General features: G+C 61.6%; 6 protein-coding genes across 6 annotated transcripts; 2 read left to right on the plus strand and 4 right to left on the minus strand.

Annotated features, from left to right (window-relative positions):
• Positions 1-517: 517 nt before the first annotated feature.
• Positions 518-2153, plus strand: F751_2513 (Triosephosphate isomerase, cytosolic; the record flags this gene model as incomplete). Its single annotated transcript, XM_011400265.1, has 5 exons — positions 518-535; positions 820-895; positions 1051-1382; positions 1699-1944; positions 2094-2153. The coding sequence occupies 5 exons, from the start codon at positions 518-520 to the stop codon at positions 2151-2153; spliced, it is 732 nt and encodes a 243-aa protein (XP_011398567.1).
• Positions 2154-3294: 1141 nt separating this feature from the next.
• F751_2514 (putative NADH dehydrogenase [ubiquinone] 1 alpha subcomplex subunit 5, mitochondrial) lies at positions 3295-6217 on the minus strand (the record flags this gene model as incomplete). The annotated part of the gene is made up of 6 exons (XM_011400266.1): positions 3295-3555; positions 3661-3735; positions 3842-4102; positions 4265-4399; positions 5684-5718; positions 5878-6217. 6 exons carry the CDS (start codon positions 6215-6217, stop codon positions 3295-3297), a joined length of 1107 nt encoding a protein of 368 aa, XP_011398568.1.
• Positions 6218-7716: 1499 nt separating this feature from the next.
• F751_2515 (hypothetical protein) lies at positions 7717-9033 on the plus strand (the record flags this gene model as incomplete). Its single annotated transcript, XM_011400267.1, has 4 exons — positions 7717-7902; positions 8092-8283; positions 8508-8619; positions 8855-9033. The coding sequence occupies 4 exons, from the start codon at positions 7717-7719 to the stop codon at positions 9031-9033; spliced, it is 669 nt and encodes a 222-aa protein (XP_011398569.1).
• Positions 9034-9343: 310 nt separating this feature from the next.
• On the minus strand, positions 9344-10590 carry F751_2516 (hypothetical protein; the record flags this gene model as incomplete). Its single annotated transcript, XM_011400268.1, has 4 exons — positions 9344-9441; positions 9617-9746; positions 9884-10342; positions 10513-10590. 4 exons carry the CDS (start codon positions 10588-10590, stop codon positions 9344-9346), a joined length of 765 nt encoding a protein of 254 aa, XP_011398570.1.
• A 556-nt stretch (positions 10591-11146) lies between these two features.
• On the minus strand, positions 11147-12899 carry F751_2517 (Protein TRIGALACTOSYLDIACYLGLYCEROL 1, chloroplastic; the record flags this gene model as incomplete). The annotated part of the gene is made up of 6 exons (XM_011400269.1): positions 11147-11311; positions 11527-11672; positions 11885-11982; positions 12241-12411; positions 12547-12664; positions 12776-12899. 6 exons carry the CDS (start codon positions 12897-12899, stop codon positions 11147-11149), a joined length of 822 nt encoding a protein of 273 aa, XP_011398571.1.
• Positions 12900-13390: 491 nt separating this feature from the next.
• F751_2518 (GTPase HflX) lies at positions 13391-16593 on the minus strand (the record flags this gene model as incomplete). Its single annotated transcript, XM_011400270.1, has 8 exons — positions 13391-13582; positions 13861-14031; positions 14308-14534; positions 14803-14900; positions 15056-15177; positions 15416-15586; positions 15754-16161; positions 16321-16593. 8 exons carry the CDS (start codon positions 16591-16593, stop codon positions 13391-13393), a joined length of 1662 nt encoding a protein of 553 aa, XP_011398572.1.
• Between the last annotated feature and the right edge of the window lie 171 nt (positions 16594-16764).

The following is a 16764-nucleotide window of genomic DNA, read 5'->3' on the forward strand; positions in this document are numbered from 1 at the left end:
AGCAGCTGTTCGCGACGTTGACTTCCTTGCATCGGCCCGCCACCCCACGGGGTAGTGCCCGATGCATCTTGAGGCGCAAATGTTAAACGGAAGGGCAGGATGAAAAGATTGGCCGAAACAACAGTAGACTGAATGGGACTGTAATGTTGTGTTTCTCGATGTTCTCGTATAAAATGCATGTTTAAAGGAGTCGTGACGTAGACTGCATGATTGAGAATTGCGTGGGAGAGTGTTCTTTCCCTTGAACCTGCTCCAGCTTGCATATGTGCTCACGATATATATTCAACTATCAACTCTATACACAATCAATACGTCGAGAAACAATTGATCCGATTGGGTGTTCCTCCAGCAGCACTGACCTGATTCGATGGGAGCTCGGCAGAGGGGTTTCTCCCTCATTTCTTTCGTCAGCACAAGTGTTGGAACCTGCTAAAAATCCACCTGGGGACGTGCCACGACCCCTTCTCACACCATTCCATTCAGCTCAAATTCGCCATCTACCAGACCTTCTGACAACATGGCGCGCAAGTTCTTCGTCGGTAGGCAAGGGTCTTGGGTTTTCTGAGCCGCTTGCCGTCCTCCTGACAACGAAGCTGGGTGCCCATCGCATGATCACCTCTTCTTGCCCATTGATTATTCTCAGGTGGTAACTGGAAGTCCGTGAGTTGATCGGAGCACCGAGTGTCCGTTTGGCATGAGGCTGTGCCGGGGCCCTGCTGAACAGGGTCGCGTAGCCGGGCTGGATCATGCTCATAGGACCGCTGCCCTGGAATAAAATCAGCACCCTAACTCATCCCAACCCTCTCAATCTATCAACAGAATGGAACGGTGAAGAGCGTGAAGGCTCTGGTCGAGAGCCTGAACAGCTTCAAGGTGCCCGGCCCCGAGGTCGTGGGTGAGTCGTGCGCACCCATCCGTCGCCATGGGCGGGCTTCTGAATGATACTTGGCATTTATGCTCCTGTCTCGAGTTCCACTCATGATGGGTCGCGCCAGAGCCAAAGTCTGTGTCCCAACCCAGGCATCCCCTACCCCCACCCCCCTCTGAAAGATGTCGTGGTGGCACCCACCTTCCTGCACATCCCCGCCGTCGTGGATGCCCTCCGCCCCGAGTTCAAGGTGGCTGCCCAGAACTCCTGGGTCAAGGGCAATGGCGCCTACACCGGCGAGATCACGGCCGACCAGATCGCCGACCTGGGGCTGGAGTGGGTCATCCTGGGGCACTCCGAGCGCCGGCACATCGTGAAGGAGTCGGACGAGCTCACCGCCGACAAGGTGGCCTATGCGCTGTCCAAGGGCCTCTCCGTCATCTTCTGCATCGGCGAGAAGCTGGAGGAGCGCGAGGCCAACCAGACGCAGGAGGTGAACGCCCGGCAGCTGCAGGTGAGGGATGCCGGGGTCCTGCTGGTATGGGCAGACTGGCAGGTGTCAGGGTAGGAAATTCGGCATTGCTACCAATGTCTGTCTATGGGCGTGTGGAATGCTGTAGGCCATAGCGGCTGGTACTTCGGACATACATGGGATGATCACTGGCGCACAGTGCATCGGGCCTCAAACATCCCAGAGGCTGCAGTCGATGCTCATTCCCCACACACACACTTCTCAAAGGAGGTTTGTCCAACGCTCATCTCCCTAATCATGGACCCCCATCCACACCCACCATTCGCCATCCACATCCCTGACCCCCACTCCTCGCCAGGCCCTGGCCGACAAGATCTCCGACTGGAGCAAGATTGTGGTGGCCTACGAGCCGGTGTGGGCCATCGGCACGGGCAAGGTGGCCTCCCCCGAGCAGGCGCAGCAGGCTCACGCCGAGATTCGCGCCTGGCTGGCCGAGAAGGTGGGCAAGGACGCGGCGGAGGCCACGCGCATCATCTACGGCGGCTCCGTCACCGCCAGCAACTCCAAGGACCTGGCGGGCGCGGCCGACATTGACGGCTTCCTGGTGGGGTTGGAGTGTGTTGTTTGTGTGTGTGTTGCGGGGAGGGGGTGGGAGCAAAGGGAATTTGACTGGATGTGCTGTGGGTGGGGGAGTGCTCCCAGACGCATGATCCAGACGGCGCACTAACCGGGTGGCTGCCCCCGTGCTGGCAGGTGGGTGGAGCGTCCCTGAAGCCCGAGTTCGAGGACATCATCAAGGCGGCTGCCAAGTGAGCTGCCTTTACAATACCCACTTGGCCCATATCCTGAGTGGTTGTTGTCAAAGTTTTCCGTCCTGTGGATCTTCGTTTCTCGATACATGCGTGGGAGTTCAGGGACGTATGCAAATCGATCGGTCAGGACGGGGTGCAGTCGGTTGGTCGGTCAAATGGTCGTCAGTCAGTGCATGTATGTGTGAGGGTATCGGCAAGACAGCAAGCAGGCGCTGCGTGCCTCGCGGTCGTCACACTTGCTCGGTTAATGGTAGATGGGGTCAGGAAAGGGTGGCCAAAGCATGAGATGGAGGTGTACTGCAGTGCCTCTTGGTTTGACAGAAACCGGCTCCTGGGCTCCCGGGCAGCTCGCTGCAACATCCCCTCACTCCTCGTGCCCGTGGAGCGTGCAGCCACATTGCGCCTGGCCACCCAGAAGCAAGGGCTTCGTGTCGTCGTCGACCGCACGCGCCTCGGCGCTCCTGGCGCTGGAACTCACGGGAGCACACCGCCCTGGCGGCGCACCCCCGCCCGCCCGGCGGCCCGGCGCCGCCGCCGCGGCGACCTGGGCCCGCACGCCGCTCACCGCTCTCGCGGCCCGCAGGCGCAGTGTGTGGCGGTGCCGCACCGCCAGCTCCCCCAGGTGCAGGATGAAGCGCAGCACGGCGTGCGCGGCGCGCGAGGCGGTGGTCAGCGCCGAGGTGCGCAGCGCCAGGCTCACCTCCGCCGCCAGGCCCGCCAGGCCCGGGCCCGTCGCGGCGCCCGCCGCGGCGGCGCCCGGGCTCCAGCCCAGCCGGGTCGAGGCGCGGAGGAGTGCGGCGCCGAGGCTCAGGGCGGCCCCCGTCACGCTGCGCACGCTGCGCGCCAGGCCCAGCAGCCAGGCGAGGGGGGCCAGGAGCAGGGTCTGGAGCGCCTGGCAACCGTGTCGCGGGGACGAGGTGGAGGGTGGGGGGGGTTGAAGTGTGGACGATGGGGAGGGGGCGCATGGGACATGGGGAGCGAGGGGGGCTTTCTGATGGCGACGGCGTACAGCCTGTTGGGATGCAGCTGCCAGGCTGCACACATGCCTGCAAAACAGGCAGCTGTCTCGCGACACCCCCCTTCCTGACGAGAGGGCACAAGAAGCTGTGGACTGCACAGACTCGAGAATCCCTCAGAGAGATTCAGTCCCTGGGCACCAGTAACACCCCTTGCGAGACACCCACCAGCGTGAGGGGCATGACAGCGAGGTCCAGCAACTGCCGAGCGGCCGACAGGGCGGGTGTGAACGCACCTGCCAGGGCGCACGCCCCACCCCACAGGCCGGCCATGTGGGGGCCCAGCAGGGTGGAAAGCGCCCTGCCCGCCGTGCGCAGCAGCCGCACGCCCACCACCAGCCACTCGCTCTTTCCAAGCAAGAAGGTGAGCAGCAGGGACAGCCGCACCTGATGGGCAGGCAGGGGAGTGGGGAGGGGGGCTGGGTGCATGTTTCAGCAGCGCTGAGAAGGCCAAAGGTCCCACACCACCGAGCCCCTGCGCCGGCTCCCTACCTGGGCATGTGCTTCCAGCCACCGGAAGAGGACTGAGGGCCCCCAGAAGCGTGCCACCACCATGTTGAACAGTGCCTGGAGGGGGATGCCGGGAAGGGGTCCGGGTTCAGAGGGTTTATCTCGTTGTGCATGTCGAGGAAGAGAGCCTGGACCCCCCCCCCTTCCAAGGCACCATCCTCACCTGAACACCCGGCAGGTTGCGGTAGAGGTCGTAGAAGCCGGCTGCCAGGGACACAATGGAGAAGATGTAGAACAGGATCCAGGTGACGCGTCTGACCCAGGGCCGGTAGTAGATGCCCAGGCGGGGGAGGAGCACCGCCCAGCCCGGCAGGCCCGACTCATACAGGCGCAGCAGGCGGTCCTCGGACATGATCACCGAGGAAAGCACGCCTGGAAGCGTTTCCTCCTCAAAGGAGATGGAGATGGTGCGATACGCATACTCCTGGGGCGGGACCGGGGGACAGAGTGGCGGCGTTTGCGGCTGCCACTCCAGGTTGCAGTGATCCAAAAACCAACATCTGGGGGCTGGACAGACAATTGATCCATAAGCCCCATCCCTTCTGCCGCCATGCAATCAGACACTTGCCAACCCACCCGTCCACACCTGCTCCAGCGTGGTCCAGGAGGCTGCGGGTGGCCACCGGTGCTCCGGGCTCGGCGGCGCAGGGTTCAGCGAGGACTCCTGGGTGGCCACTCCCGGAAGGTCATCGTCCCCGGCGTTGCAGGGGAACAGGTCGCTCTGTGGCCCAGTGCGGATGACGGCTAGGGGTGTAAGCCCGCCATTGCAGACCAGCGGAGTGCCCGGACAGGCCTGCGCCGGGGCTGTGGACTGCTCTGGCACCCTGAGGCCTCCAGACGACGGCACTGCGTCTGATGCGGTGAAACCATAGAACTGGCGAGCCGATGCCATCTGCCATGTGGATGTCAGGAGTGGATTTATATGAGTTGAACTCCCGGCTGGACACACTCGGAGTCTGTGGCAAGGCAACCTGTGTGTTTAGCAAGCACACCGCAAGCTCATATTCCTTGGTGTGCAGCACGCCCCTGAGGCAGCCTAGATGCCCGTCCGACAGTACTCGTACCGATTTGAAGGTCCTCCGCCGGGTGCCACGGGCCTCCAGCACCAGTCGCCCCGGACTGCAGAGGGGGTTTGAGTACTGCATGCCTACCAGCCCCTGCCAGCCAACCTCGAAGGCCTGGACCCGCTGTCCCGGACAGGGCGAGGCGGGTCGCTGCGCTATTCCAGACAGAATGCTCCGACGGTGGGGCGCGCTGCCGACGAGGAAGACGAACTGCTGGTCCATGGGGAGGACGAAGAGGAGCAGGGTGGACTGGGAGGAGGCTCTCCACATGCCCACCCACAGGCCGCTCAAGCCCTTTTCCTGTCGCACATTCATTTCAAAGGAATTTACGCCGCGTTACATGACCCATCGGTGGTACGAGGGACTACATGGCGGAATGGGGTTTCAGGGGGAATTTGGGTCGGCAAAGCCTCCGCAAGGGGCATGGGCCTCTCTCATCCCAGTAGGAGCTTCGAAAACGAGTTGCTTTAATTTAGTATTCTGGATTTTCAACAGACGAGGGCGCAAGGTGCTGCGGAAATCACACTCTGCCAACCAGGCTCCCGGACGTACTTTTTGCATGGCACCTGTCCCTCTCGAAATCCAAGCCTGACTTTCTTTATTCTACAAATAGAATTCCATCCCTGCTCCCTGAACGAATGGGAACAAGACTCGCCAGGGGACAGCTCCTTCAACAGTCTCTCCAGCTTTGCAGAGAACTCCCCAGTGGCAAAGGCGCCTCATGGAAGCCGCAGAGGTCACGCTGTTCATTTAGCTGCACCCAAGGCTTCTTGGATGTCCTTCTCCTCCATAACCTTGATCTGCACTCAAAGAACAGGGAATGGGTCCCTGAGGCAACCATAAAAGACACCACAGCATGGTGATGGATGATAATGATACAAGGTGCCTCCATACACTGCCTGGACACCTCACTTCTTTTAACATACCCACAGTGCCCCCACCTTGTAGTCTTCGGGGACCTCCCATGGGCGCCACTCTGCAATCGAGAGAATGGGCGCGACCTCAGTAAACAGTGCACGTCTGAGGATGACGTACACATCCACAAACCACAGGCAGTGCTAATCCCACTAGGCACAATTGCTCCATCCACCCAGCCGCCCAGTCTGCAGCAACTCATCCACAAGTCCAGCCTCACCTGCCATCTTCGGGATGAGCTTGAGCTCGTCCTTCATGATCTTGATTTCCTCCTCCAATTGCCTGCCAAACTGCTGCTCCAGCTCCTCGTCCTCAGCACCTGTCTGAAGGGCTGCCAGGCGGTGCTTCACGGTCTTCTCCACCGACTGGCGGTAGACAGCAGACTCTGGGATGACTGTGATGGCCTCCAGCACTTTTGCGTAGTGCTCCCCCAGGGTCGTGCGGGCATCTTCGTCCACGGGCAACCCCACGATGCCCGTGGTGGTCTTGCACCGAGTGGCCAGAGACTGGAGGGCGAGCCTACTGGATACCACCCTATGGGCCCTTGCAAGCGTCAGCATGACCGCCGACACCCGCGCTCGGTTGGGAGACTGTAGGGTGGGGTTGCCTCCCCTAAGAAATGAAAGTGTGGGGATTCGGAGGGAGCTCTCCTCCCTTTGGGACGCACGCACCCTTCCTTCTCAATATAACCTGTACCGGTAGCGATCTGGAATGGGTTGAGCGGCTCGCAAGTCGTGATGTCACTCTGTCGGTGGTGCCGGGCTGGGTCCAGCTCGAGGAAAGTGCGCCAGTTACACACACGAGTACGATTTCTCCTCGGCCAGATGCAGTTTAGCTGGCTGCAATTCAGCTGCACAGACGATATGGTATATTTTGGATATCCAAAGATCCGAATAAACGAGTACGACCATCCGTGTCGCCGTGTGCAGGGCCCAACGCTTGACTTGGGGGAGGGAGCTCGTGCAGGGGCTACTCGCGGCCATGAGCCAGACCAGCACTTCCATGGTACGTTCCATGCTGCATACCTAGAAAATGATACCGTCTGACACTGAGACCGTTACCAGGATGCTTCTCTCTGTGTCTCGCAGGACCTGGGCCCATGCCCACCTGAGAATCTGGATGCCGCCCATGACTTGAAGCTGGTGCGGAAGGGTGCAAAACATGACTTGCATCGTCCCCAAACACAGAATGACCTACCACTCTGACCTTTGACTCAACCCAGCCAACCACGACCTCCACCAGGAGTTGGCTGCCTGGCATTCACAATTTGGCGTGCGATTGCAGGCTACCCAAGCAGAGTGTATAGCCGTCCAAGAGCTTGTTGCCTCCACTGTTACGGTGGGTTGGCGGAGTACTGCCGAGGTCCTGATCTGTATGGTGCAGATATTCAGGCCAAGTAATCTGGCTGAGACTGCATGATGAACATCAAGAGGAGGAGCCCAGCCTATGGTAACCTCTCTCTCATGCTGCAGCGGCTTGAAGACAGCGTGATCAAGATGCATAGCACTGTTTCGAGCATGCTGGGGAAGGAGGAAGGCCAAGCGTAAAAAAAAGACGACTCTGGTGTCTGATGCTCTAGATCTCGTTGATATCCAATTTTGAAGGGGTGCCTGTAGCCTTAGGGAAAACATGGGAGGCCTATCCACCTTCTTGTACGCCATCGACAATCTGTTACGGGAAAGTGTAACCCTTGTTGAAACGCACAGCACAGAATTCATCAGGTGGCAAGAGGAGACTATCTGGTGGAGCTTCCCACCATTTCCCGATCAACTGTTTCGAACAAGTCCTGTTACCTCGCGGATATTTCACCTGCTCTGTGCTGTTGGACCTCAATCTACCTCCCTTTTCATTTACACATTCTTGTCTGTTCCCTTTGAAATAAGAAATTAAAGGAGGTTATAAAGCAGGAGATGGTCGCTCGGGCCTTAGCGCTCACCAGCACAGCCCTAGTTCTGTCGCGAGACTCGCACCTCGCATCCCCATGTCGTCGGCTCACCTCTAGATGGAGACGTGAGTGTATCTACGACCTAATGCATGTTGTGCTTGCGACTCGATCGGGATGCACTGCAGTTTCCCCTGCCTGCAACTCATCTCCCAGTTTGTCTGTGCCTTCCTATCCCTGGCAGCCTTCGTCCCTGCTGCTCCCTCGAGGCGTGCTCCCGTTGACCTGAGAGCCTGGAGGGAGAGGGATGAACCGCTGGAGGACCGTGTGATCTTTGATGGAGAGGAGGATTGGGAGGAGGGGGTGAGTGCGAGGTCAAGGGAACAGTGTGGATCCGAGTCTGGCAACAGGGTGTCAATTTCACGATCTGGATGTGTTCTTGACCCATTTCTGCCCATCTGATGGTGATTTATGTGTTGTTGCCTCCAGCCGCAGGCTGGATGGCCTGTGCCCCATCCAGCCAGTCTCTGGACCCCAACCCAACCACCCCAGGGCACCAACGTGACATCTGGTTTGGGTGCTCTGCCAGGGGCCGCGCTGCGCCTGCTGGGCACCCTTGCCGACCGCATCACCGCCACGGCGGTACAGCTTGCGCCCCAGGACGTCTCGCCGGGCGTCGTGAAGACGGCTGTGAATGCCGGCCTGATCATCGTGCTCCTCGGCTTTGCCAGGAGCATCCTCTCCGTGAGACGGGGCTGGGCACAGGAGGGGTGCTTGCACTCTTATCAAGTTGCAACGATGAAGCGGACTCTGCACAGGCTGTTTTGTAGTAGGGAGCGTCTCTGTCAGACGCTGGGGCGGCAATCTTGTCGCAGGCATGCATCGGCCGGGAAGGCTCATCTCACCTTCACCTTCCACAAGGCATTGAATCCATGGAGATGCCATGCATTTTTCTCCACGGTGCGCAGTTCTTGGTGACAATCGGAACCCTGGTACTCGGAGCCTACCTGGCGATCAAGGTCTTCCGCATCAACATCCCCACGCTCAACCAGGACAGGGGAGACGGCAGGCATCGTGGTGGTGAGTGTGGCGAGGGAGGGCGCCGCAGGCAGGCTGCGGGGCTGGACTGAAGCTGCTGGGCGTTAAAACAGCTGTGTCCCCATGGGCAGCTGCAGATCCCAATGAACGGGCGGGGCCATCTCTGCCCGGCTCGTGCCTCACAGGGCCCAGCCCGCCACTCTCTCCAGCCCCCGACCGCCACCCTCTCCAGCCCCCGACCCGCCACCCTCTCCAGCCCCCGACCCGCCACCCACAGGTCCCCAAGGCGGCTCGAGGAGGACCCAGTCGGGCGCGGCGCGGTACAGGTCGGAGTTCCAGGGGCTGCTGGGGGCACGCGACGCGGTAAAGAACGACGACCTGATGGACGTGGTGTTTGCGCCCAAGCAGAAGAAGGGCAAGGACGGGAGGCGGCCCGGCAGGCCGGTCCGCAGGTGACGGGCAGGCTGAGGCTGAGAAACCTTCGCCTTTTCACATGCCTCCTGGGTAAACCAGTCACTGACATCATCACTGAGTGAGAGGCGCCAGCTTGATGGGGGGGATCCCTCGACCCTCACCATTACGTTTGAGGTGGAGTGTGTAATACTATCGACATCCTGTTCCCTGCCCTTTTTCTATGTGTCCTGATGTAATTACTCCGATACAAAGTGGCAAGATCCTGCGAGGCTTGAAGGGTGGGCCATGGAGGTCAGGCATGGAACCCGTGTGCAAGCTCCGTGTTCACAGTATCCGCTGAACAGCCTCAGCGTCATTGCCTCTTGTTGAAAAGGTTCCGCACAGCCGAGATGCCCTTGGTCAACGGGCTCGTGGCTGCCGTGTAGTTGTAGAGCGACGTCTCAATGTCCGCTGCAGCATGGTGGTAGAATGGTTGAGACACAATCGAGCAGTGCTTTGCGGTCTGGCCACCCGCCTCCATGTCAGCAGGCATGCCAGGGCCCAACACCATGGCCTGCACCTGGCCAGATCCACCACATCCACACGATCCCACAAATCAAACCATCCAAGGGCCAGGCAAACTCACAGGAGGTTGGGCGCTGCGCCATGCTGGCTATGGGCTCCCACTTCCCCTTGGCGAGCAGGAGGATCCTCCACGGGGCACCCGCTCTGCCCGCACTGCGCATGACGATGCCGTCCTTCCGGGTGACCAAGGCCTGTGGTGCGAGGGGTGGGCGAGGGTGATTGAAGGCGTCATGGACAACAGTCACATGCGCTCATGCCCAGGTGGAGACTAGAAAGTAGGCCAATCAAGGAAAGGCTCACGTCTCTAGCAGGGGAGGCGCTGTCGCACCTTGATGTTGAGCGGCATGAAGACGTAGACAGCGTCAAACCTGAGGTCCTGCCTCGTCTCCGGGCTCGATGACCCCCCTCCCTCCATCTCCCACTCCGCGTTGAGCATGAGCACAGGGCCCCCTCCCCAGGCGTGCAGCAGCCTCGCCACCTGGCCGGCCTGGGCAGCGGAGGGCGCCACGATGAGCACCGGGCCCTTGCCGGGCCGCTTCAGGGCCCCCTCCAGGGTCAAGCCACGGGAGAGGCTGGCCGTGGAGCTGCTGCACCCCACGGGCGTGGGGCGGGGCAGCCCCCGCCGCGTCAGCCCCGAGATCAGGGCCGACACCAGGGCACCCTGGGCCGAGGGGCTGGTGTCCGCCAGGGGGATCTCCAGGGACAGGCGGATGCGGTTCAGCCCGGCAAAGCCCGTGCTGGAGCTGCCAGAAAGCCGGGCTGCCAGGGCGTCGCAGGCCTGCTCGATCTGGGGCGAGTAGCGGTGGGGAGGAGGGTGGTTGAGGGTTTGTATGGCTTGGTTGTGCATGCAAAGGTGGCAGGCGCTGGCTAGCAAGAAGGAGCATGTCACAGATTGCAGTGGCTTTAACTCTAGGTCCATTGCATTACAATACCCATCGCTACATCAAAGTCACTCACGGCCTCGTCTTGGGATGCTGGTACCACGGGAACGTCTAAGTTGGAGGCGGTCTGCTGCTGAGAGGAATTTCCTGCCATGCACACATGCCTGAGCCGGCCATGTGCAGCATGCACTCTAATGGTGCCGGGAGGACTAGCAGGTTTTGTTGTAGGATAAGAAGCCATCCATTTTACAGGAAGGCCTTGGCGAATTCCGAAGGAGTGGGAGAGGGACGCCCCATGAGGACCTACACATGGAGGGCTCGTGCGGATGCTTTGGCCGACCGGCATGGGGAATGTGCACGTCAAACTGCAATGCACGAGAGCACAGCGCCCCGTCATGAAGCGATGGTAGTCATAATGGCTGTCTCTCATAGTGGCGACCATTTTGCATGCGTCTTCGTCGGACGACCCCGGATCGCATGGGTCCATGTCGGACTTGAAATCTGGGCGGAAGCCAGTCAATGAGGTGGGGCAGCATGCCGCATGCTCTGCGCCGCGAGAGGACCCTCACAGGAGCAAGCATCACCAGATGTCTCTTGGAGAGCCTCCTCTTTGCATAGCACACTGCAGGAATCTCTGTCTTCAGCTGTCTATCAGTTTGTGCGTGATTGCTAATCACCCCACAGCACTCGAAGGCCAGCAACCAGGAGCCTCAGGCAAGTGAGCGCAGAGCGTCGCCCTGCCCCTGGAAGAAGAGGAAGGACAGCGCAAAGTCGGCGATGAAGATGAGCACCAGCGAGATGACGACGGCTGAGGTGGTGGACTCCCCAACGCCCTTGGCTCCTCCCGTGGTGGTATATCCCCACGAGCAGCTGACCTGTAGATGACGCAAAAGAGAGGAAGCGGGATGCATATCATTGGCAATTGCATTATCATCTGATTGCTGAGTTTGCAAGGGACCAGCAGGGATTTCTATGATGTTCTGTCGGTAATTCAGTCCCTTACCACGTTGGGCCCACATGTGAGCCTGGCTGCCAGCCTCACTCCACAGCCCCAACTCCCGTACTGCAATCCGCTCTGCAGTCTACTCACCGAGGAGATGATGGTCCCAAAAACCCAGCATTTGAGGATGGAAGACAGGATGTCCCAGCTAGAGATGCTGCGCATCGCAGAGTCCAGGATCACATTGGCCGAGACGCTGTAGGCCGCCTCTGCCAGCAGCATGCTGGCCGCCATACCTGTATGATTGGGTGGTCGCAGGGCACCAAACTGTGAAAGGGTGGGCAGAAGAGCTTTGCAGGCACAGAGTAGCTCTGGACATGCATGCAACAGATGTGCTCGGGGCGCCCCTGGAGTACAAGCTTCTGTCCTCAAATCCTCTTCATCAAGAACAGCAGCACACCCTCCCTCTCCAACCCTTTCCCACCCCCCCCCATCTTCCGCGACATACCCATGCAGAAGCACATGATGTTGAGTAGGGGGGTGGCTATCATGCAGGCCAGGATGCGTGGGGTAATGAGGTAGTCAATGGGATCGCTCCCCAACACCCTGCATGTTGTGGTGGAGGGGGCAGGTTGACGGCCGGCGATGCTGAGTGGGGAGTCTCTTGTTTGATCTGCAAGGCATAGGGATCATTCCGACAAACGCAGTGCGTGCGTTCCCCCTCCTCTACTTAGAACTTGGTGGCCCCCTCCAAGAAGCATGCTTCCTTTGCCCACCAGAGTAGTTGCAAGCTCCTCTTCCCCCCAAGAGGCAGTGCCTTCCTAAGCCCCCAACAGTATCAGGCATGCAGCCCAGGGTACCCACCTCAGAGAGTCAGTCTGCTCCGAGACCTGCATGGTCCCGAGCTCGGCGGCAAAGGCGCTGCCAACCCGCCCCGCCACGATGATGGAGGTGACGACCGGGGTCAATTCCCGCGCGAGTGCGAGCGCCAGCACACCACCCACCGTCCTCGTCAGGCCCAGCTTCGTGAACTCCCTGCAGAGAGGCAAGTGGGGGGTTGAGGGGCTCGAGCATCGAGGCTGCGCCTGTAGGAAACACTTTTGGCCGCCGCCCCCAGCCTGCAGAACCCGCTATAAAGATTAGACCCAACAGTACCATCTCTTTGTTTACCTGATGAACTGGATGGTAAACACCATGCCCAGGAAGAAGGAGGTGAGGAGGCACACCCCCAGAGACCGGGGCCCAACCAGGTTCAATTGCTCCAGGGTGTTCCGCCAGTGTATTTTGCCTGGTGTAGGTTTGTCGGGGCACATGTGTGACTGGCGGAAAGATCCCATTCCGGCCCCTGCACCTTGTCACATGGATAGCGCCACCACACGCCACCACGCCACCGACAGACCTTGAAAGATGCGGAAGATGCTCTGGCCAGCGATGACCAGGGCTGCAAAAGATCTCCACAGGTACTTTGGCGGCCTAAACCTGTTGTTGAGTTGCTCGATGCGCTCCGACACCCGCTGCTTCATCTCCTCAGGGCTGGGCAGGCGTCGGGCGTCGGGAGGGGTACCGGCCGAGGCTGATGCCCTCGTCACCAGCTGTACACCCCTCGTCAGGGTCTGGAAGGGGCGGGCATGGATTACAAATCCATGTGCGCGATGGCTGCTTGCAAAGGCGCCTCCTTGTAATCTAGGCCCGAGAGCGCAGGGCCCGACCAGGCAGGCCTGCATGGGTACCGGGGGCTTCTAGGAAGGGCCTCCTGGCGACATGGCCTCGCTGGATGGCTGGTTTCAAGCGATTGACACCCGCCGATCACCCGTGCAGACGATGCGGAGGTCAGACAAAGACACCTGATCTTGCCCCAGGACTGCCCGAGATCGAACGCTTGATTGCGCGCGCGCGCTGAATCTCGTTGCTCGGGACCCTCTCAAAAAGTGACAGAAGTGTGCATGGACGGGGGGTTTGAAACCTGGGCGAGACATTCGCCGTGATGTCCCGGGAAATCCAGCCCCTGGCCATGCTATGGCCCTTCCCAGTCCCGGTGCTGCAGCCCGATCTGGAGGGGGGGCGCCGCGCCCTGCCCCCCCACCGCCATGGGCGCCAGCTTCCTGGCGAGCGACTGGGGCACGTGCGCCTTGATCCTGGTACCCGTGGCGGTGAACTCCGCGCTCTGCACCATCCCCGAGCGGTGGATCAGGTCCACGAACTCGCCCTGCGGTGCAGCCAGGGCGGCAATCGGTCGCACCAGGGGGTTGATGCAGAGCGCCGCCGGCGCGGAGCAGGTGTCAAGCAAGACTCCCACGGCATCGCAGGGCATGGGCCTTGCCGCTCTGGGGACGCAGCTCGCGTCCCTGCCCAGGCAGGGACGTCTGCATGCCTGGGGCGCCGGGAGCGGGCCTCCCCGGAGGGCACCCTGGCCCCCTTGCCCCGCCCCTGAGCGCAGCATGCCTCCCACAACACCCACACCCTCCTCCCTGCTCCAGCGCTTACCCTGCTGTAGGGCACCAGGACCTCCACATCCACCATGCTCTGCTGCAACATGTAGGACACTGCCTCCAGCAGGTCCTCCACGCCCTCCCCCGACATCGCCGACACGCACACGCTGTGCGGGCGCAGAGCGGCCACAGCGCGCACGGCGTGAGGATCCGCGCACGCGTCTACCTGCGAGGCGGAGGAGGGGAGTGGCTGCTTTTCAGTGTTTTTGAAGATTGTAGGTGAGGAAGGATGGCATTGGTGCGGCGCCTTGGTGCGGTCGGGGCGTCTCTCTCTTGGCAGGCTCGCACACACCCCTGAATGAGCGCCTGCACGCCTGCAAAACCAATGTCCAAGCCCCACCCACCGCCCTGCTTTGCCTCATCACAGCGTGCCTCCAGCGCCACGTGGCGGTCCTCGCTCCCCTCTCTTCCCCCGTGCAAAACATGAGACCGCCCCCAGCACATCCGGCCCCCCCCCCTCGCCATGGCGCCTCGCCTTGTTCCAGACGTGCAGCACGGGGATGCCGCCCACTCCCAGCTCCTTCAGCACGTCGTTCACGGTTTCCACCTGGGCGGCGGCGGTGGGGTGGCTCACGTCCACCACGTGCAGCAGGAGGCTGGCCTCCGCGATCTCCTCCAGCGTGGCCCGGAAGGCCGCCACCAGCTGCGTGGGCAGCTTCTGGATGAACCCTGACGAGGGAATGGTTGGAGCATGGGGAGAGTATTGGGCTAGGACTTGTTATACTCGTGTGTGGGCCTTGCTTCTCTTGCAATGCCTGCGGTCAAGGGCACCCGTGATGATTGCAGAGGAGCAACAGCTGCATGGCGCAAACCGGTGCTCTCCAGCCTCTCTGACCCCTATTTGCTACCTGCCCAAGTTGCAACTGGGAGAGCGGGCCGTGAGACACTTCCCTTCAACCTCATCACCCAACCCCTGAACAAACCCATCCCCACTCACCCACGGTGTCTGTCAGCAGCACCTCCTGCCCCTGGCCCAGCTCCACCCGGCGTGTCGTGGGGTCCAGGGTGGCAAACAGCTTGTCCTCTGCCAGCACCCTGAGGGTGTGGGGGGGGCGGCAGAGGGCGCTGAGGCCATGCGATCCCCTGCGATGCGGCGTCTGCTGCTGCCTCGTGGCCGGCCCGCCCCTCCCAGCCTTGACGCCATCTGGCAACCACCTCCATTCCCCACTCAACCCCCCAAAGACACGCACCCGGCATGGGTCAGGGTGTTGAGCAGCGTGGACTTGCCGGCGTTGGTGTACCCCACCAGCGCGATGACGGGGATGGGGGCCTCTGCACGGCGCACCCGGTAGGCCGCGCGGTGGGTGCGCACCTGATGTGTGGGAGGGGGGTGGTTGGTGTTAGGGGGGTGTGTTAGGCGTGCGACGGGATGGGGACGAGCCGAGCAGGGACGAACCCGGGTGATGTTCACACCTTCGACGCCGTCGCGCAGAGGAGGAATAAGCACAGCCTGAAGTCTGCACGCAGAGGGAGGGCGGTCCCTCGTCCAGGGCCAAAGATCGCCCAACATCCCCCCCAGCCACCCCTCTTCCCACTGGCTGCCATCGCACCTCCTCGATGTCGGAGCGCAGGCGCGCCATGCGGCCACGCAGCAGGCGCTTGTCTACTTCTATCTGCTTCTCGCCCATGCCCTTGACCTGGCCGGAGCCGGACTGGCGCTCCAGGTGCGTCCACATCCGCGTCAGGCGCGGCAGCTGGTACTCGGCCTGGGCGAGCGCCACCTGGCGCGCAAGGGTTGGGAAAGGATGAGGAAGATATGTGAGGGGGGTGGTGGGCAATTCCCTAGGCAGATGGCCCCTGAAAGCATGGCAGACACGCCGCCACTTTCCCCCAATCTGCCGATCTGCAGCGCACCCAGGGAGTCTCCCCCTGATGTAGACCTGCTCACCTGCAGCTGGCCCTCGCGCGTCGCGGCGCGCTGGCTGAAGATGTCCAGGATGAGGGCGGTGCGGTCGCACAGCCGCACCGCGCCGCCAAAGGCGCGGTCCAGGTTGCGCAGCTGGCCCGGGCTCAGCTCGTCGTCGAAGACCAGCGTGTCGGCGCTCGCGCCCTCCACGGCCGCTGCCAGCTCGGCCAGCTTCCCGCTGCCGACGTAGGTGCGGGGATGGGGCTCCTCCAGCGCCTGGATACAGTGGCCCACCACCTGGCACCCCGCGGTGACGGCCAGCCGCCCCAGCTCCAGGATGGAGTCGGGGGCGGAGAAGGCGCGGGACCGCGGCGAGGACTTGCGGGCCACCGCCACCAGGTAACAACGCTCCCGATCGTCCGGGCCGGCCACTGGGACTGGAGCGGGCGTCTGGATTGAAGGGATGGTGATACTCTGGTGTGGATGTGGTGGAGTGATGCTGCTGCTTCGAGAGCCTCCAACCCCTCAGGAGTGTGTCTGGCTCCCAGGCTGATGGCTAACAACCACATGTTGCAGGCCCATGCGCGCCACAGGTCAGCTACACTCCACATTCCTCCCACGTGCCGTGTCCAGGGAGAGGGACTCGGAGAGGGGGGGCAGCTCATTCTCCGGCAGGGCCGGGGGGCTGGCCACGGGCTCCACCTGGGGAACAACGTGCACCACATCCGGCCCAGCGCCCGACACCCTGTCCTCGTGCCGTATGGCGGTGGTGCATGTCCTCCTGGGGCCCCTGCATCGCCATCGCGGGGCGGGCTGGGGCACGAAGCAGTACCTCGCCGGGAGGGTAAGTGATCCTCCTGCGAACTGCGTGGCACCCAGCATGCCGGGAGGCTGCGGGGCGGGGGCCTCGTGGTATGGAGGTCCACAAATACAAGGATTCAATGGCCACGGGCCTGTGCCTTGACCTGGCAGCGCGTCGCGGGAGCCTGCATGACCATAACTCCGCCTTCCGTGAATCTCGTCCCGACCTCAAGGCGCCCCCATGACACCCCT

This window comes from Auxenochlorella protothecoides (genome assembly GCF_000733215.1).
Source record: "Auxenochlorella protothecoides strain 0710 unplaced genomic scaffold scaffold24, whole genome shotgun sequence".
NCBI classification, from domain to species: Eukaryota; Viridiplantae; Chlorophyta; class Trebouxiophyceae; order Chlorellales; family Chlorellaceae; genus Auxenochlorella; species Auxenochlorella protothecoides.